Source organism: Triturus cristatus, chromosome 3_2 (genome assembly GCF_964204655.1).
Source record: "Triturus cristatus chromosome 3_2, aTriCri1.1, whole genome shotgun sequence".
Taxonomy (NCBI): Eukaryota; Metazoa; Chordata; class Amphibia; order Caudata; family Salamandridae; genus Triturus; species Triturus cristatus.
In genome coordinates, this window is record NC_140584.1 from 591,828,637 (window position 1) to 591,854,035 (window position 25,399).

The window sequence follows — 25,399 nt, forward strand, 5'->3', positions numbered from 1 at the left end:
ATGGGCGGTCCCAAAAAGGAGACAGGGCAGTAACAAGGAGGGACTAAGAAGCCTCATTATCAATCAGAAGCCATCATTTACCATGGACGATGATGCCAGCCAATGAAAAATATGGGCAGAGCTTCCACGGCACTTCCACATCTGTCTCTACTACAATATGCCTCGCAAAGCAAGCACCGCATGCGCTGCAACGCTAGGCTCGACCTAATAATGCTTTCCCTGGCCCCTAGTGAACTTCCTGCCGCCACCCCACCCATTCCCTGGGGTGTGGGAGGGCAGATCGGGGGTAATTACCCCCATCTGCCCTTCCCGGGGTACAGAAAGATTGATTTACTAAATGGACATTGTGGGCAGTACCCACACCTATATTGAAAACAAAATTCCCTTCTCTGATGTTTAGTGGGCTTTTTCCCTCCACCGACCCTCGGGGGACAGATTGGGGATACATACCCCTAATCTGCCCCCCCTCCGCCCCGGGAGGGGAATAAAGACGGATATAGTTAAATACCAACAATACTTCTCCCACCCCAATCAGTGCTCAGAGGCTGATATGCACTCCAAGCACTGATGCAGTGAAAGTAAAACGAGCCCAGTATTTATCTTGGGTCAAACTGCTACCTTTTGTGAAAATTTGAATCAACTGAGCTTTCTTAGATTTATTAGGCAGGGCAAGGCTGACAACTGTTCCCTCTCACTCTGGAGTGGCTAGACTAATCGGTTAGGGCAGATTCCCGCCTTATAGGCTTTGCGTGGTATGGGGAGAAGGAAAATAACCTCCCTTCATGGTGGATGGAGGGCCAGACTCTATCCGGATGCTCAAAGCTTTGCAGCTCTGTGCCAATGTCTTTCCTCTCCAGAAGTATACTGAGCCGTGAATTAGCGACACCCATGCTCGCTCACGTCAATTTCTTCAAATTGTTGTATGCACCGTCAGATGCAGGGTACAACAGTAGATTGGAAGAACCAGTGTGCAGATCCTAAATTGAGACCTTTTTAGAAGGAAAAGGAGAACATTTTGCAGAACGGGAAGTAGAAGGGTGGTCAGAAATCTGCACTTAGAAAGACAGCCCACATAAAGAGCATTATCAGAGGTAAATAACTTGTTCTTCACATGGATATTTCTAACTACAGATTCCTCATCTTGAGAACAGATACCAAATCAGTACCTCCTAATGTGGTGGGTCTGTGGAATAAGTTCAGATGAAAAAGTCCTGCAGATGCAACCAGGTGAAGTGCCCTTCCCGATAGACCTGACTCTCAAGGAAGAAGTGTTTCACGAGTGTGCGCACTAATGCCCACTTAGTAGCCTGACAGGCACTATGCATGCCAATTCAGTAGGAGCAGCTTTTGCTCTAGTTGAATGAGCACTTAAGACATTCGAGGTGGATTCTTAGCCAGGGTCACACGAGTGATGGTGTGCGACATGAAAAGGCATCGTCACCTTTGGAAGGAAGGCAGCTCAAGTCCTTAACTCCAGTCTGTCCTGAAAAAAGGTGGTATAAGGTGAGGTGGCCAGAGAGGGCTTAAACCTCCCTCATGCAACATGATGACTGTATAACAAATAGAAAGACCGTTATGAAGGTGAGCTGTGCAGTGGACAACTGTGCATTGGCACGAAACTGGTACAGGAGTAACGTGAGGAGCAAATCCAAGTACTACTGTGACATCACAAAGGGCTTTGGTGGAAATGTAAAAGTTACTTACCCTGTAAGCATCTGTTTGTGCCATGTAGTGCTATAGTCACTTGCTCTGCATACTCCTGCCATCTAGTGTTGAGCTCAAATGTGTACAATTTATTTTTCTTTGAAGAAGTCTTTTGAGTCACGAGACATGGTGACTTCTCCAATTACTGGTATTGCACATAGGCATTGGCTTCAATGTTAGATTGTTTTTCTTGGGTAGTGGGTCAGGATGAAATGGAGCAACGAGAAAAAAGATGGCGACTATGCAAAGCATGTTAGAAGGAAAGGCATCTCTAACAACCTGAGGCTTCTGTGAGGAATGGTGGTCGCATGTGAATCCACAGCACTATATGCCATGAACAGACGCTTACAGGGTAACATTTTCAGTTTGTGGCATGTGCAGCTATACATACACAAACTCTGCATAATCTGTGAAGCAGATCTCTCCTGAGTGGTGACTAGCTGGAGGATGTTGCAGAGGTATGGATTAGTGTATGTAGAACAGCCTGGCCAATGTTAGCTTGTTGGCAAGCTAAAACATTCACACAGTAGCGCTAGGGGGAAAGTGTATGGGGGTGGATCAGGTAGTTATTTTACATATGTTAGTTACATGGATGTTATTTAGGAAAGCCGTGGATGCACCCTTTTTGCAGGTACAGTGCCGTCTGGGTGGGTTGGGCGATTATTGGTTGGCTTCAGCTTAAGAGGTCTGAATGCATTTGCCTGACCACCAGGCTATGTCCGCTTTGGAGAGGGAATGGCCCTAGCGTGGTTTTGTGAAACAGACAAATAGCTGCTGAGTTTTGCAACAGGGGTTTTGTCCTGTCCGTGTAATACATGAGGGTCCTCTTGACGTCCAATGTGTGAAGAGCCCTTTCTAAGAGAAGAGTCCGGTTGTGGGAAGAATACCAAGAGTTCAAAGATTTGGTTCAAGTAGAAAGAAGAAACCACCTTAGGCAGAAATTAGGGATTTGTCCTAAAGACAACTATCGTTGCGCACCTAAAGGAAAGGTTCCTGGGGGTAGGAACTTGAAGCTCACATACAAACCTTAGTTAGATTATGGCCACTAGGACAGCCACCTTCCAGGAGAGAAAATACAGAGGGAGCAAATGGAGTGGTTCAAAGGGAGGGCCCACGAGTCGTGTGAGAATGATGTTGAGGTTCCCGACCAGGCTTGTGGCATCCTGGCTGGGATGACCCACTTACGTCCTTCCATAAACGCCTTAATGATATAGACCCTGAATAGTGAAGTGTAGTCCTTATATCAAAAGTAGGCAGCAACTGCAGTCAGACAGACGTTTAGGCGAGACATGATATCTGTAAGTGAAGCATCAGAAGACTGTCTTGGACAGTCGGCTTGAGAGGGTGATGTAATTTGGGTGACCATATCCGCTTAACTGTGGCGCGAATTCCGCGGTTTGAAAAAGTGGGCGGGGCGCATCGGCCAACGGACGTGCGCAGCACTAGCCAGGTAGTGCTTGCGACGGCCGTTTCGAGCACGGAAGGGGTTAATACACAATTTATTTCTCCATAAGGTTACATAGCAGGCCCAAGGGTTTCGGGTCTGCGGGCCTCCTGAGGATGGGCATACACTAAGAATATGGAGATAGCTAAATTCTAGGACTTCAGGAGATAAATCGTGGTGAGTGCTGCCCTGTTTGGTAATACATAGCAATCATGTTGACTGCAGAAGGTGCTAAATATGGTAGAAGAAGACTTTGAGTGCTAACCGGATGGCTATTAGCTCCAGGTAGTTGATATGTTTAACCGGTTGGTGAGGTATCCACATGTCCTGTCAATGCGTCCATTGTTTTGGTCACTTGTGGTACTGGGTTGATACACGGCCGGCCTTGCAACAGGATATTATTTCACCACTGACGAGAGCAATAGGTGCGGCCCCAAATCAACAGTAAATCCTTTCAGTGACCCTCCGCTTCTGACCAATGTGCAACCAGACACTCCTGCAACGGGTGCATGTGTAGCCTGGTGTGGGCAATACAGGAGGTCATCATACCGAGCAGGCGCATGACCGCCCTTACTGATAATTTGCTACCTGGCTGAATAAGGGGCAGTAACGACTGGAAAGCTTGGCCCACTGCTAAGCTGGGATGAGCTATAGGTTACTGAGATTAGGACTGCCCCTAAGAACGGCAGAACCTGAAGGGTGGACTTTACCATGTTTATGGTAAACCCTAGTTTGTCGAATAGTCTATGATAGTAGGCATATGAACTAAGCACTGTAGTTCATTTGTGCTCTTGATCAGCCAGTCATCCAAGTAAGGAAACACATGGATGTTGGTACTCCTGAGATAGACGGCTACCACTGCAAGACACTTTGAGAACAGCTTGGAGGCTGGTGACCCCGAAGAGCAGCACTTTCCAATGAAAATGCCAGCCAAGTACCATGAACCGGAGGTAGCGGCGATGTGTGGGGTGAATTGGGATGTAAAAGTAGGCATACCTCAACAAGGAGTGCATTCATGAAGTAGATTGTTACGGTAGAAGGACGGCATCCTGGAGTGAGACTAGGTGGAAGGCTCTAAGAGGATAAATGCGTTTAGGGGCCTGTGGTGGAGTATGGGCCGTAGTGGCCTGTCCTTCCTTGGGATAAGGAAGTACAGGGAGTAGACGCCTCTCCCGTGTTGGTGTGGCAGCATGGGCTTAATGGACTCCTTGCAAATGAGCTCCTAAACTTCCTTTTGAAGTAGGCGCTGATGTTCTGGGAAGAGGGTGTGACTGCATGGAGGGATGGTTGATGGGGTTGCAGTGAGTTCTCATCAGTAACCCTGCACTATGATGGCGAGGACACATTGCTCTGAGGTGATCTCTTGCCATTGCACTAGAAAACCCTGGAGTCTTCCTCAGACAGGTGTAGTGTGATCTGGGAAGGGTGGTGTGGGGACTGTGGAGAGGGAAAGTTAAGTCACTGCTTGGCAAATGTGGCTCAGGTCATCATGCGGCTGCTGGTCAAATAGGGGATCACAGGGATCCAATGGGTAGCTTGAAGTACCATCCTCCGCACACTCTGATGCAATTGTGAGGAGAACCCCTGGTGATTCAGGTGGAGGGGCTCCTTGAGGCTGAGGTGATGCTGGGGGGAGAGGATGGAAGAGGAGGAGAAGAAAAAAAGAGGAGTAAGAGGTCTAGGAGGTAGAGCGCTACTGCCTTAATCCTGGTGCCTCTTGGTCTTAGTGGTTAAGGCATGGGTCTTCAAACTGTGGGGCGCGACCCCCAGGGGGGCCGTGGAGTGATGCAAAGGGGGTCGCGCCTTCCCAGTCACACTTCTGCCCAAGGGCTTCAGCCTCCCCCCTCTTCCCCCTGTCCTGTGTCTCAGCCTGGGCTGCTGCAGTGAAACTTGAGCTGCTGGGGGCTCAGCTGGGCAGTGTCTGGAGTCTTATCTCCAGCACCCCTGTGTTTTTCACAGGTCTTTAAAGACCATTTGCATTTTTACATGCCTTTGCAAACTGGTTACAGAGGCTTAGGTTTTATGCCTGGTTCCAGTACCCCCTGGGTCCCCACTCAGCCTATTCCTTACATTTGTATTTTACATTTACTGCTGTAGTGTGAGAATGCATTTCATGGAAAGGAATATAAAGTAGGCTTGCCAAAAGAAAAATGCCTGCCGTGTTTTGTTTAAAGAGTCTGCAAAGATCTCCTATTGGTACTAAATAGACTTAGAAATCAAAAAGTATGTATGCATTCGTTATGTGACTTTTCTGTCTTTTTTCTCTTTAATTATCAGTCATGGATCATTGAGGCAGCCCTAGAATACAATTAAAAGTGCTTTCTATTTATATTTGCTGTTGGAAGTATGCACAGATAAGTGCTGAAAATACTGCTTTATGTGACTGCTTTTTTTTGTACCGACTGGGCTATCAAAATAATCTGCTGGCAACCCTAACCATAGGACTGTACGTTTGTTGCAGGATCAGCACATTATTTATTTTCTTCACCCTCGATCCCCGATTAAGGAGGCAATAGTTTAACTTAGATCTTAAACTCTACACCGCCGTCAATAACATGCTGGGTTACTTCAAGTGTCTGGGAATGCACCCTGTATTCAGACAACTCATTCCTCATTCTCGCCCTTCATTTTCACTCTCACCCTGCACTCACAGTGATCACAATGCACTCACACTGATCACCATGCACTCACACCATACACCCGCTTACCCTGCACTCACACTGATCATCATGCACTCACACCATTCACCCGCTCACCCTGCACTCACAGTGATCACTCTGCACTCACAATGCACTTGTGCTGCTCACCCTATACCTCAACCTGCAGTCACACGTGTACACTACTCATCCTGCACTCATGTGACACTTCACTCACCTGTCGCCCTCACTACTCAATATGCAACTCACTCAAACAAGCCCATCAGTAATCATACATTCATTCATCCCATTCTGAACTTGCATCAGCACCCAAATTCATACGCCACCTCACTCACCCTGCAGTCACTCCTCTTGTCCTACTCTCACACTGTTGCATCGCTCACCGTGCACTCACAAGGGCACTCTTGTCACCCACACAGTGCAGAGGGTTAATGTGCCTGCTACAAAGAAGATGTACCATGCAGATCCCAGAAATGAGTGTGAGTAAACTTTGTGTAGCGCTATAAAAAAATGTAAAGTTTGTCAGAAAGGTGCTATAGAGAGATGAGGTGCATTGTTGGTGAGTGGCAGTGAATGAATTCATGGAGAAGGAGGAAACGGGGGTGGGGCATCAAAAAACACTGATGCACCGGGTGCGACCAGCGTTAGGACCAGCCCTGACTGGGAGAGTTCGCCCCCCCCTCTGAAGTTCTGGTCTAGTGGCTCCCCTGCTTCTGCCTATTATTATTTACATTTGTAGTGCACTACTGTTACAAAAAGATGTCCTGGGGCTAATAACCATCTACTGCCTGAAGGCAAATGAGAAACACACAGAAGAGATAAACGTGAGAGACTGTTAGAGATGAGGGCAGTGAAAAGACAGAATGGCAAAAGGTGATTAAAGGTGAAGTGAGAGGTTGAATGGGGAGAATTCAGAAATTGTATAAAAGGGGTGAAAGAAAATGGCCTGCACAGTGAGAGAGGGATCCGGGGTTAGGAGAGGAGAGAGGGATGGAAGGGAGGGGGTGAGAGGAAAGCTGCATGGGTAAACTGCCTAACTCTGCACAAAACCAGCAGGGTTTTAAGGGACCCCTGCTTCTCCCGGTCAGGACCAGGTGAGCTTCCAATATGGCAGCACGTATTCCTGCAGAGTGGAAGGCCCTTCACAAAGGTTGACTTGAAATCTTTCTGATGATAATTGCTGTATTTTGGTTATAAACGGGTACTGATTGGGTGAAATTTTACCTCAGTGTTACTGTGTGTAACAAATGTCAAAATAATGAAGCAATGCTATCCCAAAATACGCGGCATCACATAACCTCATTTACATTTTCATCCCACGCAATTTAGTCAACAGGTTTAGGCATTTTTGTCAGGAGGGGGTCCTTACGCCTCAAAATGTTGACAGGGGGGTCTCGGCATCCAAAAGTTTGAAGACCTCTGGGTTAAGGCTTCATGCCAAGAGCCTCTTCAAAAGTCAATTTTCTTGTAAGAGGAAAAGGGGCTTGAGCCTACGGTAAAGGCTTGGAGAGGATCCTTCCCATTTGTGGATGGATGAGGATCCATTTCTGCTGGGTGTTGTTAGTTTTGAAGGCACTGCAGAATGGGCTGTTGCTGGTCCTTGGATGCAGTGGAGGAGGGGGCTTTTGGCACAAGGCGTCAAAGCTAGTGTCAGGCTCACAGGAGTAGAGAAAGGTTTGGGGGGCCGATTTCAGAGCCAAAAATCGCTTCAAGGGTGCCTTTAATGCTGTCACCAAGGGTGTCGTCGGCGCCAAGAGTCGGTCTTTTGCAGCTGTTTCAGTCCGGGAGGCTGACTTGGCGTTGGATCAGAGGTGTGTTTTTAGTGCCTACCATGGCTCTCAGGCAGTGGTGGACTGTGAGCCTGATTCTAGGCTTCAGGGCTCGATGCCCAACCCCCTCATGTGCGGTGCTTAGCTGCAGCTCGGTTACAGGCAGTTGGAGGAGCGAGGGATAGCATACTCTTGGTCTAGGTCTTCGGCTGGCCCGACATTGAGGGTCTGGGGTTCATTGGTCTCAGACTCCGAGTGGAAGCTGGGCTATGGACTGAAAAGCAGAGGCTGCTTGGCCAAGGTCCTCAGCTGCAGCTCCTTCTCAATGTCATGATCCCCGAAGAGGTCAGTGTCATCTCCCTGCCGCTGCGCCATGGGTTGTCGACCGATCGAGGAATCGATTGCAACGATAATGTAGTGTCTATTTTTTAGCAGAAGGCGAGGCAGGCAGAACAGGAGGCCTCGTCATGCCACTTGGACAGTCAAGAGGTTCCAAACCTGGTGAAGGAGAGTCCACGCTAGACACTGTGGGCAGTTCTGGAATGGAGTCCATTCCATCACGGATTGAACTTTCTTGGGGAAGAAGATGAGTAGGCCCTGAAAGGAGACGAAGCCCCAGGCTGAGCATCGAATAGATCCCTGTTCCCAAGCCCGACAAAGGTCACAACAGTGCCATAACAGTGCTGGATGCATGGATTGTTTAACCAACGGTTATGGAGAACCAGAACAGGCCCAAAGACTATCACAGCAAGGTGTCGACCCAGAGCTCAGTGGAGACACGGCCAAACCAGATGGCAGAGAAAACCAATCTAAAAATTACGCTGATGCCCATTCGCGTTACCAGTAATAGGAGGAGTTACTATACCTTGTGACTCGAAAAACTTATTTGAAGAAAAAACAAGTTGCACACATCCAAGCCCAACACTAGATTGCAGGAGTATACAGAGTATGTGTATCTACAGCGTGTCACAAACCATTTGCTACAAACTTTGAACAGCTGGGCGGGTAAACGTAACATAAAAAGACAGAAAGGGCAGACAAGTGAGCTTTAGCAGTGGGCACAGCAGGTGCGGTCCACTGCTGGTTGGTGTGATACCAGGGAAATGCCCCTGACGGCTCAGCCAGCTTCAGAGGCCCAGAGCCAAGACCCAAGACCCCAACCCTCCCTGCTCGTTGCAGAACCAGATGGCTGTGGTGCTGTCCATGAGATACTGAGCCAGCCTGCCCTTAATCAGCAGGAAGGCCTTCAACGCCAAGTGACTAGCACACAGTGCCAAGAAATGTATGTGGAGTCGGGACTCTGCCAGAGACAAGCGTCCTCTGATCTCCACCTTCTAACAGATGGCCTCCTTATCCCAGTAGTGATGTGTCATTTCTGGGTGGTGTAAGGAGAGGGGTCTGCCACGAGTCCAATTGTGCTGCAAACTTTTTGCGGTCTCCTCTGACACCTGGATGGAATTTGACAGGTTCCCGCTGGTGCTGGCCCACTGAGAATTCAAATCTCAATGCAGCGTCAGCATATACCATTGGGCATGGCCAGCTAGCAGGATGCAGAACAGCAAGCAGGCCTAGAAGCCTTAGAGCCATCCCTATTGAGATCTAGAATAGAAGCTGAAACATTGCAATCATAACTTGAATGTCCTGGACTCGTCTGTCCTGAGTGCGCACAAAGTCCAGGATTGCTCAGATGAAATGGAAAAGTCAGGTATGACTTCGGGAAGGTTAATGGTGAACCCCAATGACCTCAAGAGGTTTGCCGTCATCTCGAGATGGTCCATGACTGACTATGGTAAGACCCCCTCTAGTGACCAGTCATTGAGGTAAGGGAATATTGGTGCCTCCAACCTCCTTAGATGGGCAGCGACCACCGCCACTACTCATATGAACAACTGACAGGCACTGATGAGCCTGAAAGTGAGCACAGAAAACTGAAAGTGCTTGTGATGTACTATGAACCATAGATAGCACCTATGGGCCTGCAGGATGAGATGCGAAAATAGAAGTCCTGAAGGTGAAATGTCACCAAATCCAGACTCTGGGATGCATGGAAGAAAGAACCTGGGCCAGTGTGAGCACATTCCATTTGCCCTTGTGCAGGAAGGCATTGAGAGAGCAAAAATCTAAACAAGGACAAAGGCCTCCGCCCTCCTTTAGCACTAGGAAGCAGCAGGAATAAACGTCAGTGCCTATTTAGAAGTCCAACACCCTCTCTATGGGTCCTTTGGCTAAAAGAGCTTGAACTTCCAGAAGTAAAATGGACAGATAGTCCTCCAAGAGCTGGTATGACGTGGCTGGTGGGTGCAAATGGGTGAAAAAGAATGCCAAATATAGGGGCCACCCATGTGCGCTTGCGTCAGTTGGTTTTTATCCATGCTTTTAGATTTGCATATGGAGTTCCGCTCCTTTTTTCTTATTAATTTCAAGGAGTGATTTTTCCTTCAAAGTTTTTCCAATGTGCAAGGGAACATGTCTCCATTTAAGGCTGCAGGATTTAAGCCTTTTAGGTACTGTTGTAAACAGTTGTATGTGACAGATCCCCACATGTTATGTCTCTGGTATTTTTTTATTCGACGCACCATTCCAAGGTCTTCAACGACATAGCATAGATGAATCTGTGGGGGGGGGGGGCAGGACATTTGTCCCTTGAACCTGGCACCAATGCCTCTAGTGATGATCATAAGGCTGGTATTCCAAATGGTCCAGTGACCCCTCCCATTCCTACCAGAGGCATAACCCTTTGGAATAGGACTCAGACTCCTGCCTAGGATATGGGAGTCATGTTGGCACCGGAATCGGCATTGGTCGATGCGACTGGCTCGGATTCGGGGATCACAATGGGGCTGGTGCCACTGGTAAGCGCGGCAACGCCGGGAGCATTGGCTTCAGCATGGGGAAGGTTGGAGCGGCACGATTGGTGCTGGTCTGGATCCATGGGGGCCCACCGGAGCTGCAGGCGTGGAACCAGGTGGGAGCTACTGGGCTGCTTGAAAATGAGATACATGGCCTCATTGAACTCTTTAATTTGAGCTGGGGGTCCGCTCCAGCTCTCGGAAAACAGGGGAGGAGCGGAGACAGCTCAGGATTTTAGGACCCAGTCCTCGAACGTTGATATTCCTTCATCACGTCAGCCGACGAACGAGGGTAGGTCGAAGTGTGCTTCAACTTCTTGTGTTTTTTTGTGCCTCTTACCAGAGTGTCCTGATGATTTTGAGTGGGACTAAAAGGACTACGGACTCCTGATATGGTCCTGAGACATTCCTACAGAGTGGGACTGTGACTTCCGCAGTCACATGCCGGGCTGCTAGCAGCTTCAGGGACTGCTCGCTCAAAGCCTTTGACACCATATCCCGGCAGTCAGAGGCGACTTGGAGTCATGGTTGTGCTCCAGACACCACAAATCAATCAATCATTTCCATTTATAGAGCGCTCTACTCACCCGTGAGGGTCTCAAGGCGCTGGGGTGGGGGGGCGCTGCTACTGCTCGAACAGCCAGGTCTTGAGGTGTTTCCTGAAGCTGAGATGGTCCTGGGTCAGTCGTAGGTAAATGGGGAGGGAGTTCCAGGTCTTCGCTGCCAGGTAGGAGAATGATCTTCCCTCGGTGGTGGTTCTGCGAATCCGTGGGACGATGGAGAGGGCGAGGCTGGTGGAGCGAAGTTGGCGGATGGGGGTGTAGAACGAGAGGCGGCCGTTGAGGTATTCGGGGCCCATGTTGTAGAGCGCTTTGTGTGCGTGGGTGAGCAGTCTGAACGGGATTCTTTTGTTGACGGGGAGCCAGTCGAGGTTCCTCAGGTGGGTGGATATGTAGCTGTGGCGAGGGATGTTGAGGATGAGTTGTGCAGAGGCGTTCTGTATGTGCTGGAGGCGATTCTGAAGTTTGGCGGTGGTTCCTGCGTATAGGGCGTTCCCGTAGTCCAGCCGGCTGGTGACGAGGGCCTGGGTGGCTGTTGTTCTTGTTTCTGTGGGGATCCATCGGAAGATCTTTCAAAGCATGCGCAGGGTGTTGAAGGATGAGACGGCGTTGACTTGTTTGGTCATTGTGAGGGAGGAGTCCAGGATGAATCCCAGGTTGCGTGCGTGGTCCGTGGGTGTCGGTGCCGTGCCCAGCGTCGAGGGCCACCAGGAGTCGTCCCAGGCAGATGGGGATTGTCCGAGGATGAGGACCTCCGTCTTGTCCGAGTTGAGCTTAAGACGGCTGTGCTTCATCCATTCTGCTACCTCTTTCATACCTTCCTGGAGGTTGGTTTTGGTGATGGCTGGGTCCTTGGTGAGGGAGAGTATCAGCTGGGTGACGTCGGCGTAGGAGATGATGTTGATGTGTTTTCGTGCGATGGTGGCGAGGGGGCTCATGTAGATATTGAAGAGCGTTGGACTGAGTGAGGATCCTTGAGGCACGCCGCAGATCTCGGTGGCCGCGGAACGGAAGGGGGGAGAGGCGGACTCTCTGGGTTCTGCCGGAGAGGAACGAAGTGACCCATTCCAGTGCCTTTCCTTGGATTCCAGTGTTGTCGAGGCGGTGTATTAGGGTGCGGTGGCAGACGGTGTCAAAGGCTGCTGAGAGGTCTAGGAGGATGAGGGCGGCTGTTTCTCCGTTGTCCATCAGGGTTCTGATGTCAGTGGCTGCGATGAGGGCGTCTCGGTGCTGTGGTTGGCTCGAAATCCGGACTGGGAAGGGTCGAGCGAGTTGTTTGCCTCGAGGAAAGCAGTCAGCTGTTTGTTGACGGTCTTCTCGATGACTTTAGCCGGGAAGGGGAGAAGAGAGATGGGGCGGAAGTTCTTGAGGTCCGCTGTGGGTTTCTTCAGGAGGGCGTTGATCTCTGAGTGTTTCCAGCTCTCAGGGAAGGTTGCTGACTTGAAGGAGCAGTTTATGACGTTCCGCAGGTGGGGTGCGATGGTGGTGTCGGCTTTGTTGAAGATGTGATGGGGGCATGGGTCGGAGGGGGAGCCGGAGTGGATGGTGTTCATGATGTGGATGGTGTCTTCACTGCTGATGGGGGTCCAAGAGCTGATGGTGGTGGTGGGGGTCGCTGGTTTGGTGTCCGGAGGTGGAGTTTGGGGTCCGAAGCTGTCATGTATATCTGCAATCTTGCGGTGGAAGAACGTGGCGAAGGAGTTAGAGGTCTTGTGAAGGGGTGATGCCGTTGTTGCTGGCGTTGGGGTTGGAGAGCTCTTTGACGATGCTGAAGAGTTCCTTGCTGTTATGGGTGTTGTTGTCCAGTCGCTCTTTGAACGATGCCCTCTTGGTGGCCCGGATCTGCTGATGGTATTCGCGGGTGGCGTTTGAGGGCTGTCATGTTTTCTGTTGTTCGTTTGTGGCGCCAGGTCTTTGAGTGTACGGCAGGATCTCTTTGCGGTTTTGAGGGCATCTGTGAACCATGAGGGTTTTCTGGTGGTGGTCTTGCCGTGGGGGTTCTTCAGTGGGGCGAGGTCGTTGGCGCAGTTGGTGATCCACTGTGCGAGGTTGTGGGCTGCGTCGTTTGTGTTGGTTATGTTGGTGTCGGCTGGTGGGTTCTGGCTCAGTGATGTGGTAAGCTGGTCTGTGGTGATTTTGCTCCAGCATCTGCGGGGGATCTGATGCGTGAGGTGGTGAGATGTAGTCTTCTTGAATGTGAAGTGTATGCAGCTGTGGTTGGTCCAATGTAGTCCAGTGGAGTGGCTAAAGGTGACGTGGTTACTGGCGGAGAAGACGGCGTCGAGAGTGTGGCCAGCGAGGTGGGTGGGGGTGTCCACCAGTTGCTTGAGTCCGAGGTTGGCGAGGTTGTCGAGCAGGGTGGTGGTGGTGCTGTCGTTTTTCTCCAGGTGAAAGTTCAGGTCTCCTAGGAGGATGTATTCTGGTGAGGCTAGGGCATGCGGGCTGATGAGGTCTGCGATGGTTTCGCTGAATTGTGTACGCGGGCCCGTGGGTCTGTAGATGAGCGTTCCTCTGAGGGTGGTCTGGGGGGTCGGTGTGGATCTGGAAGTGTAGGTGTTCGGCAGTGGGGAAGGTGTCTTCGGTGTTGGTCGTGACGCTGATGGTGTTTCTGTAGATGATGGTGATCCCTCCTCCTGTTTTGTTGACGCGGTCCTTCCGGGTGATTTTGTAGCCGTCCGGGAAGGCTATAGCGATGTCGGGGGCTGAGGAGGCGATCATCCAGGTTTCCGTGAGGAAGGCGACGTCAGGTGCTGTTGTGTCGAGGAGGTCCCAGAGTTCGATGGCGTGCTTGTGAACGGAGCGGTTGTGGAGGAGGATGCACTTGAGGTGGTTGTTGTTGTGGTGGTTTGTTTTGGCGGGAGGGGTGCGGGGTCGGAGGCAGGTGAATTTGCAGGCTTGACAGGTGAAGGGTCCGTGGGTGCGCCTTGGGGTGGATTGATAGCAGGTGGTTGGTCGTACTTCAGTCGGGTGTCCTGGTTCCTGTGGGGGCCAGGGGTACTGGCACTGGGCGTGGTCCAGGCGCCGACGGCCGCAGACGGGCTTGCCTTTGGCGCGTCCGCGCGGTCTCCTCCATAAATGGCGAAGTGGGAGGGAGGAGCAGCTGGGAGCGGGGCGGCGAATGGGCGTCGGGGAGCGGGTACAGAAGAGAAAAAGGCCGCAAGGGAGCAGCGGTGGGAAGCAGGGAGCGGGGGCACAGAGCGGGAGAAATACAGTCACGGGGAGTACAGAAAAGAGCTAAACACCGGGCACAAAGCAAATACAATAATGGGCACAGTAAAAACACAAAATACTCAGAGCAGACGGAGCACAGGAGCAGCGGCGAACTCGCGGCAGCAGCGGTGAAGGTCCTGGTCACACACGGGGAGCCGTGCTGTGCGTGGAGCGACCGGCCCTGCGAGCAGGGTCAAGGGTCACCATCCACGATGTGTGGATCAGTCACCGATTTGGCACAGAGAGAGGCGCATCCTCGACACACCAGGAGAAAAAAACATCAAAAATGTCAACAAAGTGTCTCAAAAATCCTGTAAAAAAACTGGCAGAGCGGTAGCTCCTCTCTCGGATCAGTGCTTGCAGGCGCAGAAAGAAGAGATGTCAGCGCACCGAGGTGGCGCCTATATAGGTAACGTGGACACTGATGACTCTGGCGATGCCACCTACCGGCACAGAGGAGTACTCCTCATGAAAAATCTTCTGGATCCAGTCTGACATTGGGGAAATTCAAAGATAAGGAATCTGCAGCTAGAAGTCTCCATCAGATTAACATTACAATCCCATGCTCAACATGCCCGGTCTGTTTAGCAGATGATGTAATACCCATATCTGCACCTTAAGATTATCCTAATTATGCATGGGTATTACTATAACTTGGCTTAAACTTGGAGACTAGTCACTCTTTCACGGTTTCATTGAAATGGTACCGACCTTGGAATGCCTTTTCATAGTGCTCGTTATGTACAATTAAAAAAAATATTGGTGCATTTGGGAGACTGCAGGACCAAGGCAAGCATTTAGGTTGTGTGAGGTGGTTCTTATGGCCAAGCAGGAGGTCGCTCTAGATTAATCATGGCAGAATTCAGTTAATCATCCAAATTTATGCTGACAGAGAATGCTGAAGTCGGTAAGACACACAAGGGGGGGGGATCTGAATGTTAAGACAAGCTTAGCAGGAGAGAAGAGGCCTTGGTTAATTCAGGTTTACATGTGCAAGCTAGGGTTGTGAATGGTTTTTAGGAAGAATGGGGAAGGGAGTGCAAGTTCATAATATGACATCACAAGGTTTCCAGAATTTGTAAAGGATCTTGTAAGTTTAGAATCAGGAGAGGAAAGTAGGAATGGATTGAGGGAATTTACATAGCAGTTAAGTGAAAGATATACTATGGCAGGCCAATCTACTGAGTGTGAGTGCATGATCAAGGCTGCAATTGTAATATCAGATGAGAGCATATCCTGGGCCACTGAGAAGACTATTAGGCATCAGTGTGGGTGATGTGCGAGCACAGCAGCATTTATCAAGGCTGGGATCTAATGCATAGTGAAAAAGTATTAGGTGGAAATACAAATCGTGACCTGGTGGTTACTGGAGTGTGAAGTGTAGCATTTTGATTTTGGCTGATTGAAAATAAACCCACATAGCACCATTCAGTGTCAAATGGCAGAAAGGTTCCAGCATTATCAGACGTCAGAGGACTACATCTCTTTCTCAAGCAAACCTTCCATCTCAAATATGGTGCACTTACTCAAGTTCACATGTGCCCTCCAACACCATATATCCAATTGAGTGCTTTTTGGATATACCACCACAATAACCCACGAAGTGGCTGCATTTTGCAGTAGAGCACTTATCACAAAGCTCCATCACTATTCAAGTATTTTGACCCGATTAGGCCAGTAGGTTTAACTTGGGTTTTCCCAAAAAAAACAATCTGCATCCTATATGAAATGAACACTAGCTGAAGGGGTCAAGATGGGCCTGGAATGCTCAATTATTGCCCTTGCAATCTTCCATTACCAGTGTCGACACAATTTCTCATTTTAAACAGTGCGGGCCCTTGCCAGGCGCTCAGTCATAATGTTTTTCAATATTCAAGTAGCACAACAATTGCCATAAGCCTATTTAAGCACTTTTGAGTACAATGAACGTAGACTACTGGGCACTTTTATTGCAAATCTACTTTAAGGCCCTGCTATACAATGATAAATAATTAGAGGGTTGTCTTCCCATTAACCTCTTTAAGAATCTACATGATACACTGATTGCTGGACAGACAACACTCTTACCGTAAGCTTCTTCAATTATGCCACAGTATGGGTTGACACCAGATCCGGCCTGCTTGCACTGCTGTTCTCCAAGCCTCAGGATATTCTCAAGTCCATTTAGCGCCACCTGAACAATCTTAGAGTCCATGACGGTGAGCAGGTCACAAAGAGGTTTGATGGTGCCTAGATTTACCAGGTAGCTAGGAGGACGATAGATGGAAGGATTGTCAGATGGATCTACAAGAGTGACAGACCAAACACAAGCCTCCACTGAACTGCTCACTGTTCCCTTCATCCACAACAAAGAAGGTGATAACCACGAATGCGGACAATGCACCCATGGGGGCCTTAAAATCGAACTATACTGGGCCAACTACATTTAGTGCTTTCATGAGCAAACTCTCTTACACAAAGCTCTTTTATGCCAATGACTTATAAATACGGTGTCCAGAACATCTATAGATCGATACACGACTAAGAGTGCTGTGCACCACAGTACTCAAGGATCTCCCTCCCCTCACCTGCACAAATAAAGTTTGATGTAAATTTCTATTTAGCATTTACTAAAGTACCACTGTCAACGTTTTTGCTCCAGATTCTTGGACAGATGGAGATTATTTGGCATTATTAATGATAACGATGTCATGTAACTTCTGATCCAGAATACTGCATTCAATGAATTTCAGAAATTAGCCAAGACACGTTCCTTAACTCTCCACTGGCAGCTGTGGTTGAGCATTCAATCTTATTTTTTTTTAAAAATAGGATTTTCTTTTCAAAGTTGTTAGAGGTAATTTAACTATTTCAAAGAACAAGGTCAATATTATTCAAGAATCCATTAGATGTTTTATTATAAACCTCCAGCATTTGTACAATATTGAATATGCTACTTACCAGTATGCATCTGTTCTTGGCATGTAGGGCTGCTGACATTCATATCTGTGCATAGATCGCCGCCTAGTGTTGGGTCCGGATGTTTGCACGTTGTTGTCCTGGAAGAGTCTTCGAAGTATCCTTGGATAGGTGACTCCTCCCCTGGACTACAGTGCGCATGGGCATCCCCTCCATCCTCAGATTGTTTTTCGCCATTGTGGCAGTGATGGAGTAGATACAGAAAGTGATGACCATGCTTTACAGTAATTCTGAGAGCTGCAGCTGCGACAGGCGCCGGGGAGGAGGGAGGGCGATATGAATGTCAGCAGCCCTACATGCCAAGAACAGATGCATACTGGTAAGTAGCATATTCAGTTCGAGGCATGTGGGCTGCTGAATTCATATCTGTGCATAGAATGTATAGCAGTGCCCTCTATTAGCGGCGGCTACCCGTGCCAGCTGCAGCGGTCTGAAAAAGAGTTTTTAGAACAGCCTGTCCTACAGCTGCCTGCTGTTTTGACTGCACATCTACACGATAGTGTTTAGTAAATGTGTGTGTAGTGGACCATGTGGCTGCTCTGCATATATCATGCAGGGGAATATTTCCTAGAAAAGCCATGGAAGCCCCTAACTTACGTGTTGAGTGGGCTCGTGGTGGAATAGTTAATGTGCGTTTTGCCTTTTGATAACAGATTTGAATACACTTAACTATCCATCTGGCTATCCCTGCTTTGGAGATGACGTTACCTTTGTGGTGCGGGGCAAAGGCAACGAACAGTTGTTTTGTCTTCCTGAAGGGTTTAGTCCTGTCGATGTAGTACATGAGGGCCCTCCGTACATCTAGTGTATGGAGTGCCCTTTCTGCGACAGTTTGTGGGTTTTGGAAGAAAACGGGCAGTTCGATAGTCTGATTCATGTGGAACTGCGATATTACTTTGGGCATGAATTTGGGGTTGGTACGTAGTACGACCCTGTTGGCATGAACCTGTATAAATGGCTCTTGAACGGTTAGTGCCTGGAGTTCACTAACTCTTCTTAAGGAAGTGATCGCTACCAGGAAAGCTACTTTCCAGGTGAGGAATTGAATCTCGCATGAGTGTAGAGGTTCAAAGGGTGGACCCATTAGGCGTGTGAGGACCAGGTTGAGGTTCCACATTGGAGCCGGTGGGTGGCTAGGTGGAATGACTCGTTTGAGTCCTTCCAAGAATGCTTTGATGGCAGGCACTCTGAATAGAGAGAGGTGCTGCCTGGTTTGCAGATAGGCTGATATTGCGGTCAAATGGACACGTATAGAGGTGTACGCCAGATTGCATCGGTATAGGTGTAATAGGTAGCAAATGATGTTTTGGATGGATGCGTCCAGCGGGTTAATGTCATTATTACTGCAATAAATGACGAACCTTTTCCATTTGGCTGCATAGCAAGCTCTTGTAGTGGGTCTCCTGGCCTCCTTGATGATGTCCATACAGTCAGGTGGCAGGTTGAGATAGCCAAACTCTAGGACTTCAGGAGCCAGATTGCCAGGTTCAGCTGTTGCGGATCTGGGTGCTGAATCTCTCCATGGTTCTGCGTCAAATGAGCGGGTTTGATCCGCAGCCTTTGATGCGGCACCACGGAAAGTTCGAGGAAGGTGGTGTACCATGGCTGGCGTGCCCACGTAGGAGCAACTAGGACGAGTGTCAGGGAGTGTTGTCTGAGTTTGCGAGCCACCAGCGGTATCAACGGCGCTGGGGCAAAAGCGTACGCAAATCTGCCGGACCAGTTCATCCATATCGCATTGCCCTGCGACTGCGGATGTGGGAACCTGGCGGCAAAGCTTTGGCATTTTGCGTTTTCGCTTGTGGCGAACAGGTCTATCTCTGGATGACCCCACTGCTGGAAGTACGGCTGGAGTACTGATGGGTGTAACTCCCACTCGTGCATCTGGTGGCTGTGTCTGCTGAGCAGATCCGCCATCTGGTTGTCCTTGCCGGGGAGGTGTTCCGCCATGAGGAACATGTTCCTTTGAATGGCCCACTTCCACATGCTCTGAGCCAGATGAGACAACTGTGGAGAGTGTGTTCCTCCCTGTTTCTGTATGTAGTACATTGCGGTCATGTTGTCCGTCCGGATCAACACGACCTTGTTACACAGATGTACTTTGAATGCCTTCATGGCCAGGAAGATTGCCATCAGTTCCAGAAGGTTGATGTGCATCTTCTTCTGTTGTGTCGTCCATAGTCCCTGCACTGTGTAGTGGAGTACATGAGCTCCCCATCCCTGGAGAGACGCGTCCGCTGTCAGTACTATTTGTGGAACAGGCTCTTGGAACGGTCGGCCCTTGCAAAGGTTTTGTGGATTCCACCAAAGCAGAGAGTTGTATGCCCGACCGCTCACCAACACTAGGTCTTTCAACTGTCCTTGAGCCTGATTCCACTGACGTGCTAGGCACTCCTGAAGCGGGCGCATATGTAATCTCGCGTGTGGGACTATGAAGATGCAGGAGGCCATCATGCCTATCAACTGCATGAACACTCGCGCTGGAAGCAAGTGTTTGGGTTTGAACTTGGAGATCAGCATTTGCATGCTGTTGATCCTCACTAAATTTGGCTGAGCTGTGGCCGCCAGAGTGTCTATAGTCGCACCTAGGTACTGTTGTACGTGTGCGGGCTGGAGATGGGACTTTGGGTAATTTAGTGAGAATCCCAGACTGTGAAGAAGGTGAATGGTGCGGGACATGTGGCTGGCACATTGCTGGGCTGACTTCGCTTGAACGAGCCAGTCGTCCAGGTAGGGGTAGACGTGTATGTGCTGCCTCCGTAGATGTGCCGCCACCGTAGCTAGGCACTTCGTGAAAACCCTGGGCGCTGTTGTCACGCCGAAGGGAAGGACTTTGAACTGGTAGTGCTGCCCCTGAACAGTGAACCTGAGGTATTTTTTGTGTGAGGGGTGAATGGGGATGTGGAAATACGCATCCTTGAGGTCCAGCGTGGCTAGGAAGTCTCCCTGCTTGAGAAGCGGAAGGACTTGCTGGAGAGTGAGCATGTGAAAGTGCTCTGAAAGAATGTACCGGTTCAGGGGTCTTAGGTCTAATATAGGTCTGAGTGACCCGTCCTTTTTTGGTATTAAGAAGTAGAGGGAGTACACTCCCGTACCCTGCTCGTGGACGGGTACGACCTCTATAGCGCCTTTTAGAAGCATACTTTGCACCTCCTGCTGTAAGAGCGTTAAGTGCTCTGAGGACATAGGACGGTTTCTTGGCGGTATTGTGGGTGGAGTGGAGGTTAACTCCAGACAGTAACCGTATTTGACAATATCTTTGACCCACCTGTCCGTGGTGATGGAGTTCCACGTGGACAGGAACCTTTGTAGCCTTCCCCCGACAGGTGTTATGTGGTCGGGAGGAAGGGAGAGGGCGTCACTGCTTGTTTTTGGGGGAGGACCTGGTGTTGCCGTAGCCGCGTCCTCTGCCCTTTGTACTGGAGCCACGATATCCACCTCGGGTGTTTTTATCGTAGGTGGTCTGTGTATTGCCTTTGTTATACGTTTGTTGTGACCCCTGTCCTCTACCTGCTCCCTTGTTTCCGGGGCGACGAAAGGAGCCGCTCCGAAAGGACTGAGTTTGGAGAGCGCCCATGGACTTTGCAGTGTCCGTGTCCTTTTTTATCTTCTCAAGGGTGGTGTCAACCTCCGGCCCGAATAAATAGTCGGGGTTGACAGGCTGGTTGAGTATATTATTTTGTACCTCAGGCTTGAATCCAGAGATTCGTAACCAGGCATGTCGTCGCAGCATGACGCTTGTGTTTATGGCCCTGGCAGCTGTGTTAGCGGCATCTAGTGCACACTTGATGGAAGCATTCGTGAGTAGCTGTCCTTCTCTGATGAGAATTTCTGCGCCTTCTTTGAACTGGTCAGGGAGATGTTGGAGTAGTTGCTCCAATGTGTCATAGTGCGCTCTATCATAGCGAGCAAGGAGCGCTTGAGTGTTGGCTATGCGCCATATGTTGGCAGCTTGGGCGGCAACTCGCTTGCCAGAGTTCTCTAACACCTTGGACTCTTTGTCCGGGGGAGGAGCGTCACCTGTCGTTTGCGAGTGTGCCCTCTTGCGAGCATTCGCTACGACAATGGAGTCTAGTGGTAATTGGCCTCTGATGTAAGTAGGATCCCCAGGTGCTGATCGGTATTTCTTATCAATCCTGGGGTTTATCACTCGTGCCCTGGTGGGTTCCTTGAAAATGTCCTTGGCTGGTTTGAGAACTCCTTTCAACATGGGCAGAGTCTTTATATGCCTTTCTGAGGATGCGAAAGTGTCCATAAGAAAGTCATCTTCGATGGTGTCAGAGTGAAGCTGCACCCCATGGTTATTCGCAGCACGTTCAATAAGAGCGTTGAAGGCTGCAGTATCCTCTGTGGGAGATGTTTTTGCCCCATAGAGTTGTGGGTCCTGTGCATCGAGAGGTGCACCTGGGTCTACAGGGTCGCCCCAAGTGTGATCAGGGTCCTGCTGGTCATCAGGGTCTATGTCTTCATGGTAGGGGACTTGGTCCTCCATGCAGTCCTCCAACGCATCCGTGTCGGAGTGTGTGGGAGAGAATAATTGTGGATCCTGGTAGGATGAGTGGAAAGGTTCATAAAGGACAGGTTCTGATTCTACAGGCAGCTTCCTTTTTAGTGGGATCCTGAAAGGGTCCAACGGTGGTTCCGAAGTTATCCTCCGCTCGTGGAGAATCATCCTGCCAGTGTTGGCGTCGATGACATGTGCCGGAGACGTCTCGGCAGGTGTAATCGTGGTCTGGGTGACCCGTGTCCTGAGTTGGAATATTTTCGGGATTGTGGACGGAGGCAAGCCAAAGGTAATGTTGGCTGGCACCGAAGAGGCTGCCGGAGCGTCGATCGGTCCGGAACCCGACTGGTCCTGGAGGGCAGTCTTGGTTTTGCTGCTTTGTGCCGCAACGGTTCGCGCTTGGAGCGCCTTTGAGGCTTTTGCACCGACCAGGTTCTTAGAGGCGGCCGTGGACTTTTTCGGCGCCGGTGGTTCATCGAGTCGAGGTGCGGAAATGACCGTCGAAGTCTTCGATGCGTGAGGCTTTGGTGTTGCCGAGGGAGCGATGCGAGACGCAGCAGGCAGTGCGGTCCTCGGTGTCTGTGGCGTCGGGGGCCGAGCAGGTTTGTTGGCGCCGAAGGCCTTTTTCTGTATGTCGACTCCGACGTCGCCCGCTTCAAGTTCGGCACCGAAGTCTCTCTTGGTGCGCTCGGTGCCGACGCGTTTCACTGGCGTGGAAGGCCTCGATCCGACCAGCGCCACTTACGGTTTCGGTTTCGTTTGAACCGGTGCAGCTTTCGGTTTCGGTTTTGTAGAAGGGAAACCAGCCGGTTTAGGCAGTAATGGCTGCCGCTGAATGTCCGAGGCCGGGCCCGAGGGCGGGGCCGAAGAACTGCGGGATGGGTCTCGGGTAAGGCCCGAAGGCGATCCCTCGACCGGAGCCATAGACTGTGGCACTGGGCTTTCTTCGGTCTGAACAGGCAGGCCTTGTTCATCATTGGAGCTACTCTCTTCGGCCCCTAAGGCCTCCTCGTCGTCTCCTACCTCGGTGTCGTCTTCACCTCTGTGGAAGAGTGATTCGTCGACTTCGTCCGATCCGGAGTCGTGTTCGGAAACGGGACTGGAGGGTAGGACTTCCAATTCTTCGGCCTCGTTGAAGATGTCTGCTGGTGCCGGTGCCGCGTGCTGCGCTTCGAGTCTCGCCGCTCGTCGATTCCGTAGAGTCTTTTTGGAACGGAACCGGGCACAGGCCATGCATGTCGATTCGTCGTGGTCCGGCGAAAGGCATTTGTTGCACACCGGATGGACGTCGATGTGGGGGTACTTCGCATTGCATACCGGACACCTCTTGAATGGCGTCCTCGATTCCATCGTCGAAGTAGTCGATGGACAGGTAAATGCGAAAAAAGTCGGTCCTGAAAGTTAGTAAACTAACAAGGTGGTATCGAAAACCGATCGATAAACAGTACCGACGCGAACTAAAGGCCTTTTGGCCTCGACAAAGTTTTTTCCTAACTTGAGCTAAGATAGCACATCCGAACCCAATGGCGGAAAAAAACAATCTGAGGATGGAGGGGATGCCCATGCGCACTGTAGTCCAGGGGAGGAGTCACCTATCCAAGGATACTTCGAAGACTCTTCCAGGACAACAACGTGCAAACATCCGGACCCAACACTAGGCGGCGATCTATGCACAGATATGAATTCAGCAGCCCACATGCCTCGAACATAATCAAACCAATTACTTACCACCAACATTCAGGCTCCACTGTCCTCAATCAGTATTATTTGCATTCCAAGTTCTTTTTTCATATAAAACACAAGGAGACAGCTCAGTGCACTATACAGGTTAATGGTGACCCCAGCAGAAGTTTTTCTGTAATGGCTAGCCAAGCAGAGCGCAGCATTTTCACTAATCCCAAGACGGATTTGCAAATCTTCAATTGACAAGGCAGGAAAAGCTCTCTAGTCAAATGGTGTGACTATGTTTAACTGGATTTGCAAATCCTGTAGATTAAGGGTTCATATGAGCGCTTCATGCCAAGACCAGAAAACCTTTTAAACTATAATTTTTTAAACCCTGCTGAATGGATTTACTCTAAACCAAGCAAAGGCACTTCCAGCAGTAATGTTCTATATACATGCCAGGTTTGGTGTAATTCAGTTTACCCATTTTCTGAAGGGACAAAGAATCATCCCATGCAGGGGGCATTTTTCCATTTGTAGCCAGTGTAGCTGTAGAACAGTCTTTGCAATGACTGAAAAGGAGTGCTCTCCCTTTAAATTGGTGGCTTGCAAGCAAATGAAGTCGATATTTTGAAAACTGCTTTAATAAAAGCTTGCCAGTGGCCAAGCAGGGATGTGCTGTTTTGAGCTCTGCATCCCAGCCCTTCCATCCGGCAGAATCCAACGCGCCTAAGGACCCTCTGGGGCGCAACATTGAGTGATATCCTCTGGGGATCTTGCGGGCTGCTCACAGCGAGCCAAGGCAGTAGTCAGATATAACGGAGTAGGGAAGGATGGGACCCAGTGATCACAGTATCACAGGAGGCGGGGCCTGGCACCATTATGTGTGCTGACAATGGGGGGATGGTGGCACTTACCTGCAGTTGGGTGCCTGGACTACATGCCCCAGACCTCCCGGCTGGGCAAGAGGCAGCCACTTTGCTCTTCGCGCCAATGGACACCATAAAAGCAACAAGTGGCTCCCACAGTGTGGGACGCTTCACTCTGCTGCACTTAGCTCAGACCTCCCAAGTGGGCGGGAATTGGCCACTTTGGTCTTCGTGCCGGCGGGTGCCATAAATTCAACAATGGACTCCCACAGCGCTGGACGAACCTGTTCCTGTCTGCACCAGTCAGTGGTTGGAAGAGGCTGGGCTGGGCTGCCCCTCGGAGACCTTGCTCACCAGTAGGTGGTTTGTTTTTTTATAACTATTTTCATCTCAGTAAGTGTTAAGTGCCACCACCATGGCCAAAAGAAAATCTACAGCTAATAAGGTCAATCCATTGACTCAATAGCGTCCTACCTGACCAATGCTATGTGGCAATTGAACATGAAATCCGTGCTGAATGACTGACGACTGAAATCACCTACTTACAAAGATAACACCACACGTTAAGTATGTAATAGAGACTTTGATATGTATTTACTTAGTTGTTTTGTGCCACTTGTCAGGGATGGTGACCCTCATACCCTCTTGTACTTTATTTTATTTACAGTAAACACAGATCTAAGCCTTTCCAGGTTAGTTTGACCTTTTATTTGTTGAAACACTTTATTACTTTTCTGATTTTTCATTGTTTGTTTACCTGGGCGGCTATGTGACCCACTGGATTTTGGATTAGCGGTGAATAGTCCCAATAGATACAATATACACACATAAACTGCTAGCCCTTTGAAGTTCTATACGTATTGTAATGCGTAGTCTTAATAATATTTTGGCTTATGTTGAATTTGTTCACTCTTCACTGATGCAAGTATTATTCTTTACACGGTGGAGGTATTGGGGTGATATGTCCACTAATTGTAACTTTGAGTTAATCCTTACGTTAGTGACTGTGATTTACTTTTTATGAATCCTTGAAAAAGTCGCAAGTGTAATACTTGAAGGCGGCGAAACACGTGTTGGCATCTGGCTTTCAACCGAATCACAGTTTGTGAGAATAAAAGTTTGGACCAAAGAAAAACTAAAGACTCAAGCTCCTTATCATTATATATAAATAATTTTTTGTTGGATCACACTGTTAACACTGAAATGATAT

At 49.6% G+C, this 25,399-nt stretch overlaps 1 protein-coding gene across 1 annotated transcript in view; it reads right to left on the reverse strand.

Annotated features, from left to right (window-relative positions):
• Positions 1–25,399, reverse strand: part of KPNA6 (karyopherin subunit alpha 6) — a 370,132-nt gene that overhangs the window by 47,236 nt on the left and 297,497 nt on the right. Inside the window, exon 13 of the mRNA XM_085648440.1 lies at positions 16,261–16,439. Within this exon, the coding sequence (XP_085504566.1) occupies positions 16,261–16,439 (179 nt within the window). The remainder of the gene's footprint in view (positions 1–16,260; positions 16,440–25,399) is intronic.